At 39.0% G+C, this 8,492-nt stretch overlaps 1 protein-coding gene across 1 annotated transcript; it reads right to left on the minus strand.

Moving 5' to 3' along the window:
- Positions 1 to 5,834: 5,834 nt before the first annotated feature.
- Positions 5,835 to 6,782, minus strand: Or2d2 (olfactory receptor family 2 subfamily D member 2). Its single transcript, NM_001000207.1, has one exon. The coding sequence runs from the start codon at positions 6,780 to 6,782 to the stop codon at positions 5,835 to 5,837; it is 948 nt and encodes a 315-aa protein (NP_001000207.1).
- Between the last annotated feature and the right edge of the window lie 1,710 nt (positions 6,783 to 8,492).

Raw genomic sequence — 8,492 nt, forward strand, 5'->3', positions numbered from 1 at the left:
TTCCTGCCTTCTACTACTCCTGGGTGTATTTGCTTCTTTTTGTTCTAGAGCTTTTAGGTGTGCTGTCAAGATGCTCATATATGCTCTCTCCTGTTTCTTTCTGCAGGCACTCAGAGCTATGAGTTTTAATCTTAGCACAGCTTTCACTGTGTCCCATAAGTTTGGGTATGTTGTACCTTCATTTTCATTAAATTCTAAAAAGTCTTTAATTTCTTTCTTTATTTCTTCCTTGACCAGGTTATCATTGAGGGGAGCATTGTTCAACTTCCATGTATATGTGGGCGTTCTTCACTTATTGTTGTTGAAGACCAGCTTTAGCCCGTGGTGGTCTGATAGGATGCATGGGATTAATTCTATCTTTCTGTATCTGTTGAGGCCTGTTTTATGACCAATTATATAGTCAATTTTGGAGAAACTACCATGAGGTGGTGAGAAGAAGGTATATCCTTTTTTTTAGGATAGAATGTTCTATAAATATCTGTTAAGTCCATTCGGTTCATGACTTCTCTTAGTCTGTCTATGTCTCTGTTTAATTTCTGTTTCCATGATCTGTCCATTGATGAGAGTGGGGTGTTGAAATCTCCTGCTATTATTGTGTGAGGTGCAGTGTGTGTTTTGAGCTTTAGTAAGGCTCCTTTTATGTATGTAGGTGCCCTTGTATTTGGAGCATAGATATGTAGGATTGAGAGTTCATCTTGGTGGATTTTTCCTTTGATGAATATGAAGTGTCCTTCCTTATCTTTTTTGATGACTTTTAGTTGGAAATCGATTTTAGTCGATATTAGAATGGCTATTCCAGCTTGCTTCTTCTGACTATTTGCTTGGAAAGTTGTTTTCCAGTCTTTTACTCTAAGGTAGTGTCTGTCTTTGTCTCTGAGGTGTGTTTCTTGTAGGCAGCAGAATGCAGGGTCCTCATTGCGTATCCAGTTTGTTAATCTATGTCTTTTTATTAGGGAGTTGAGACCATTGATGTTGAGTGATATTAAGGAGTAGTGATTATTGCTTCCTGTTACTTTCATATTTAGATGTGAGGTTATGTTTGTGTGCTTTTCTTCTCTTTGTTTTGTTGCCAAGACGATTAGTTTCTTGCTTTTTCTAGGGGGTAGCTTGCCTCCTTATGTCGGGCTTTACCATTTATTATCCTTTGTAGCGCTATTTGTAGAAAGATATTGTGTAAATGTGGTTTTGTCATGGAATATCTTGGTTTCTCCATCTATGTTAATTGAGAGTTTTGCAGGATACAGTAACCTGGGCTGGCATTTGTGTTCTCTTAGGGTCTGGATGACATCTGTCCAGGATCTTCAGGCTTTCATAGTCTCTGGTGAGAAGTCTGGTGTGATTCTGATAGGTCTGCCTTTATATGTTACTTGACCTTTTTTCCCTTACTGCTTTTAATATTCTTTCTTTATTTTGTGTATTTGGTGTTTTGGCTATTATGTGACGGGAGGAGTTTTTATCTGGTCCAATCTACTTGGAGTTCTGTAGGCTTCTTGTATGTTTATGGGCATCTCTTTCTTTAAGTTAGGGAAGTTTTCTTCTATGATTTTGTTGAAGATATTTACTGGTCCTTTGAGCTGGAGTCTTCACTCTATTCTATACCTATTAGCCTTAAGTTTGATCTTTTCATTGAATCCTGGATTTCCTGTATGTTTTGGACCAGTAGCTTTTTCCGTTTTACATTATCTTTGACATTTGTGTCAATGATATCTATGGAATCTTCTGATCCTGAGATTCTCTCTTCTATCTCTTGCATTCTGTTGGTGATGCTTGTACCTACGGTTCCTTGTCTCTTCCTTTGGTTTTCTATATCCAGGGTTGATTCCCTGTGTTCTTTCTTCATTGGTTCTATTTCAGTTTTGAGTTCCTTCAACTGTTTGATTGTGTTTTCCTGGAATTCTTTCAGGGATTTTTGTGATTCCTCTATATAGGCTTCTACTTGTTTATTTATATTTTCCTGCGTTTCTCTAAGGGAGTTCTTCATGTCTTTCTTGAAGTCCTCCAGCATCTTGATCAAATATGATTTTAAATCTAGATCATGCTTTTCTGGTGTGTTTGTATATTCCATGTTTGCTTTGGTGGGAGAATTGGGCTCCGATGATGCCATGTAGTCGTGGATTCTGTTCCTTGTGTTCCTGCGCTTGCCTCTCACCATCAGATTATCTCTGGTGTTACTTTGTTCTGCTATTTCTGACAGTGGCTAGACTGTCCTATAGGCCTGCGTGTCAGGAGTGCTGTGGACCTGTTTTCCTGTTTTCTTTCAGCCAGTTATGGGAACAGGGTGTTCTGCTTTCGGGCATGTAGTTTTTCCTTTCTACTGGTCTTCAGCTATTCCTGTGGGCCTGTGTCTGGAGTTCACCAGGCAGGTCACTTGGAACAGAAAAGTTGGTCTTACCTGTGGTCCCGTGGCTCAAGTTTGCTCGTGGGGTGTTGCTTTTGAGCTCTCCATGAGGGCAGCAACCAGGAGGGCCTGTGCCACCTTTCCTGGGAGCCCCCGTGCACCAGGGTACCAGATGGCATCAGGTATTTTCCTCTGGAGTCAGAAAAGTGAGCAGAGTGTAGTCTCTTCTGGCTTCCCAGGCATGTCTGCCTCTCTGAAGGTTTAGCACTCCCTCCCATGGGATTTGGGTGCAGAGAACTGTTGATCCAGTCCCTTCAGGTCCTGGCAGTGTCTGGAGCACTCGTTTGCCAAAAATCAAGTGGCTATAGGTTTGTGGGTTCATTCTGGGTCTTCAATTCTGTTCCATTGATCTACCTGCCTGTCTCTGTACCAATACCATACAGTTTTTATCACTATTGCTCTGTAATACTGTTTGAAGTCAAAGATGGTGATTCCCCCTGAAGTGCTTTTATTGTGGAGCATAGTTTTTGCTATCCTGTTTTTTTCATTGCAAATGAATTTGCAAATTTATCTTTCTATTGAGTAGGAATTTTGATGGGGATACCATTGAATCTGTAGATTGCTTTTTGGCAAAATGGCCATCTTTACTATATCAATCCTGCCAATCCAAGAACTTCAAGCTTCTGAAGAAAGAAATTGAAGAAGATCTCAGAAGACGGAAATATCTCCCTTGCTCATGGATTGGCAGGATTAATATAGTAAAAATGGCCATGTTACCAAAAACAATAGATCTACAGTGAAATCTCCATCAAAATTCCGATCCAATTCTTCAGAGAGTTAGACAGAACAATTTGAAAATTCATCTGGAATAACAAAAGAAAAACAGGATAGCTAAAACTATCCTCAACAATAAAAGGACTTCTGGGGAAATCACTATCCCTGAACTCAAGCACTATTACAGAGCAATAGTTATAAAAACTGTATGGTATTTGTACAGAGACATGCAGATTGATCAGTGCAATAGAATTGAAGACGCAGAAATGAACCCACACATATGGTCACTTGATTTTTGACAAAGGAGCAAAAACCATCAAATGGAAAAAAGATAGCATTTTCAGCAAATGGTGCTCATTCAACTGCATGTCAGCATGTAGAAGAATGCAGATCAATCCATGCTTATCACCCTGTACAAAGCTTAAGTCCAAGTGGATCAAGGACCTCCACATCAAACCAGACACACTCAAACTAATAGAAGAAGTAGGTAAGAATCTCGAACACATGGGCACTGGAGAAAATTTCCTGAACAAAACACCAATGGCTTATGCTCTAAGATCAAGAATTGACAAATGGTATCTCATAAAGCTATAAAGCTTCTGCAAGGCAAAGGACACTGTTGTTAGGACAAAACAGCAACCAACAGATTTGGAAAAGATCTTTACCAATCCTACAACTGATAGAGAGCTAATATCCAAAATATATAAAGAATTCACAAAGTTAGACTGCAGAGAAACAAAGAACCCTATTAAAAAATGGGGTTCGAAGCTCAACAAAGAATTCACAGCTTAGGAATATTGAATGGCTGAGAAGCACCTAAAGAAATGTTTAACATCTTTAGTCATAAGGGAAATGAAAAAAAAGAAAAAACGACCCTGAGATTCCACCTCATACCTTTCAGAATGGCTAAGATCAAAAACTCTGACAACAGCAGATGCTGGTGAGGATGTGGAGAAAGAGGAACACTCCTCCAATGTTGGTGGGATTGCAGACTGATACAACCATTCCAGAAATCCATCTGGAGGTTCTTCAGAAAATTGGACATTGTACTACCTGAGGACCCAGCTCTTGGGCATATACGCAAAAGATGCTCCAACATACAACAAAGACACATGCTCCACTATGTTCATAGCAGTATTAATTATAATAGTCAGAAGCCAGAATAGTCACAGCCAGAAGCTGGAAAGTTCCCAGATGCCCTTCAACAGAAGAATGGATACATAAAATGTGGAGTACTACTACATCTACACAGTGGAGTACTACTCAGCTATCAAAAACAATGACTTTATGAAATTCGTAGGCAAACGGATGAAACGAGAAAGTATCATCCTGAGGTAACCCAATCACAGAAAAACACACTTGGTATGCACTCATAGATAAATGGATATTAGCCCAAATGCTCGAATTACCCAAGATGCACAGACCATATGAAATTCAAGAAGGATGACCAAAATGTGGATACTTCACTCCTTCTTTAAAAGGGTAACAGGAATATCCTTAGGAGGAGATAGGGAGGCAAAGGTTAGAACAGACTGAAGGAATATCCATTCATATCCTGCCCCTCATGTGGCCCATACATATACAGCCACCAAACTAGATAAGATGGATGAAGCAAAGAAGTGCAGGCTGACAGGAACCGGATGTAGATCTCTCCTGAGAGATGCAGCCAAAATATGGCAAATACAGAGGCGAATGCCAGCAGCAAACCACTGAACTGAGAATGGGACCCCCATTGAACGAATCAGAGAAAGGACTGAAAGAGCTGAAGGGTCGTGAGACCCCATATGTACAACAATGCCAACCAACCAGAGATTCCAGGGACTAAGCCACTATCCAAAGACTATACATGGACTGACCCTGGGCTTCAAATTCATAGGTAGCAATGAACAGACTAGTAGCAAAACCAGTGGAAGGGGAAGCCCGTGGTCCTGCCAAGACTGGACCCCCAGTGAACTAGATTGTTGGAGGGAGGTCTGTAATGGGTGGAGGATGGGGAGAGGAACACCCATACAGATAGAGAGGGGGATGGATTAGGGGGATGTTGGCCTAGAAGGTGGGAAAGAGAATAACGCTTGAAATGTAAATAAGAAATACTCAAGTTAATAAAGATGGAAAAAAAGAGTGTGAACTGTCCAGATAGCCTAATTTATTCCTACTCCATGTTCTGGTTTTCATCACTACCCACTTCAGACATATATATGCATACACAACTGTACGTATATCACAGCGAGATATGATGTAATATTGTCAAATTTTTATTTGATAATGAAAAGAATTTCAGAAATCACAAAAGAAAACCTGTGAGAATCTGAGACTGACAACAACATATGCCATAGTTTAATAGATATATTTCTGTCTTAGAAGATTGTAAGAACTTAGACGGGTCTTTTAAAAGACCTTCTTAGAAAAGGCTTCTGGGTAATGCAGAGAGTTAAATATTGCCACATAACAATCATACAGCATCGCTGACAGGAGGTAACATTGTATATTCATAAAGTGAAAGCAGAAGCTCAGAATACCTATACTGTCAAAGAATAAACCAGAAGGAAGTATATCTCCCCTACTATTGCTTCATCTATTATGACCCATCTCCTTCAACGGAAGAAGTATGGGATAATGAGTGAGGTGTAATGGATAAAGCCTGATGATGAGCATCTTACCATACCTTACATTCATACACAAGACGATATGTGTTCTATGTAGGAAGTCAAGTGTCTCCGAGTCACTGGATGATTATAGGCCTGCTTGAGAAGTTCTTCAGGGCTACTTTCCACAGAGCTCCCTTTACATCTTTGTTCCTCAGACTGTAGATGAGGGGGTTAAGCATAGGTGTCACCATTGCATAGAAAACAGACACCAGTTTCTCCTGTTCTTTGGAAGACTTCGGAGTCATATAGGTAATAATCCCTGACCCATAAAAAAGGATGACAACAATAAGGTGGGAACCACAGGTAGAAAATGCCTTGAACCTCCCTGCAGCTGATTTCATCTTGACAACAGTCACTATGATATGGCCATAGGACACCAGAATTAGGGAGACAGGTATAAGGAGAATCACAACTCCCATGAGGAAAATGACCATCTCTGAAGTTTGAGTGTCTGTAGATGCCAGAGTCAAAAGTGCAGGAGCCTCACAAAAGAAGTGAGGAATACTGTTGCTACCTCGATAGGGAAGTCTTAATGTGAACGTGGTATCCACCACAGACACTAAAATGCCACTAGTCCATGACACTGTAGCCAGCTGGATACACAGCCTCCATGTCATGATGCTAGAGTAATGCAGAGGGTTGCAGATAGCCACATAACGGTCATAGGACATCACAGCCAAAAGGGCACATTGTGTACACCCAAAAATGAGAAACAGCAGAAGCTGAGCTGCACAGCGTCTGAATGAAATGCTCTTTTTCCTTGAAAGGAGATGGGTGAGGGCCTGTGGAACAATGTTGGTAGAAAAGCAGAGGTCAGCCAGGGACAAGTTGCACAGAAAAAAATACATGGGAGTGTGAAGCCGAGAGTCAGCCCAAACAAGGAACATGAGAAGTAGGTTTCCAAGTACAGTCACCAGATAGATGCCCAGAAATAAGATGAATAGCAGCGTCTGGGTGTGGGGGTCATCAGAAAGTCCCAAAAGGAGAAATTCTGTCACCTGTGTTTGATTTGCCTGTCTCATAGTTCATCTGCTTCTTAAGCAGAAAGTCTCTATAAACACAGATGTGTGCAATACAAAATTATTTTATTCAGAGTTTGGATATCTCTGGTTCTTCAGAAGATGGTCATGCTATGAGTCTTGGAGTGTTTCCAGTGCTTGGACAACAGTGCTTCATGAGTTTGAACATTCGTTAATGGTGTCATCTGGTGAGTTGGGAGTAGAGGAAAGAATCATCTATATTTTCTGGACATCAGACCTCTAATAACACACTGATGAATCAGATTGTATTAATCTGTAAAGGGATGATGTCAAGTTCTGGTGTATTATCAATGAACTCCTTGTGATTTATACTGTTTTCATCACATTTCATCTATTTTATGATTGTGTTAAATTTTTAAAAGATATTTTTGGATAAGTTTTCTTTTCCCTGAAGGTACAATCACAAAGGTTTAATTAAGGTTTTATAGAGCCAATATGCCTTATCGAACTTATTTCTTAAGTAAGAGAATATAACCTGTCTTGAAGAAGAACAACGCTTCAAATGATAAATCTGATTGCTAGTCTTTGGCAATCTTGTCCACAGCACCAGCTGTACGTATGTAGCTCTACCAGCATCAGCTGTAATGAACCTCAAAGACAGAATGCACAGCATCACCATAACAAAACTTCCATTTAAGCCATAAGCTCAGCTGGTTTCCTGGTACCCTCAAACAGGACTAACTCCTTGCACTGAGCAGGCATCGTCTTTCACTTTTGCACATTATCTATAGGCTATCCCTCCCAAGGACCATGAAGCCCTTTTTGAAAATGTTGTCATCTTTTCTTTTTCCTTTAGAAGACATGGAATAGAACATTTTTTAATCTATGATTATGAATTATTAAGTAAATCAAAATACTTGAATAATATACTTAAAAAGTTATTAGAAGGTTTGCAAATACCTTTAAGGAAATTAAATACATTTTAATAATAATTGTGTTCTTATAACAATAACAATAATGGTAATAATAATAATAATAATAATAATGTTCTCCAAAAATAAAGAAATGTGAAACATAAAGTTTAAGTTCCTATGAAGATATGTAGCTATCACTCTTCTATCTGTCTGCAAAGTTGACTCAAAATAGTCTTCTAAAATGCACCAATATAAATGTATATTTATTTTCTATATGTACTTTGTACATAAAGTAACTATAGCTACTAAGGAAACTGGTTATATTAAAATACTTGCCAGGATAATTAGGGAAAACTTATACGAGCAACAACACATGGGCTTTACTATCATGGTACCAAATATGTTGTGTCTTTGTCAGCACATTTTTATATATAATGGTGGATCTAGAACAAATTTACTTCAAAGGAATTATGATTTTAAATGCTTAGAAGTATCTTCAACAATTACAATGTAATATAAAAATATTTCTGACATTTACTGCTAGAAAAGCCAGATACTTTAATGCCAGGATGAGTTCATTCCTTTGTTTAGAAGATGCCAAATTTTGTTAAAGGAGAATAAAATGGAGATACAGCATTTAACACTCAAATTGAAGAACACATTTTAGTCTAGCTGGAGGACTGCTCTATTCATTTCCCTCAGAAACATGAAAAAGACTAAGACACATCCCACACAATCTACTAACGGGCTATTAGCATCTAGATGGAGCTATGAGTCTAAGTGATGTAACATTTCAACTCATAAGAAGATTTAAGAATAAAGCTGAGGGGCTGGAGAC

The sequence above is a fragment of the Rattus norvegicus genome, chromosome 1 (assembly GCF_021556685.1).
Source record: "Rattus norvegicus strain SHRSP/BbbUtx chromosome 1, alternate assembly SHRSP_T2T, whole genome shotgun sequence".
Classification (NCBI taxonomy): domain Eukaryota; kingdom Metazoa; phylum Chordata; class Mammalia; order Rodentia; family Muridae; genus Rattus; species Rattus norvegicus.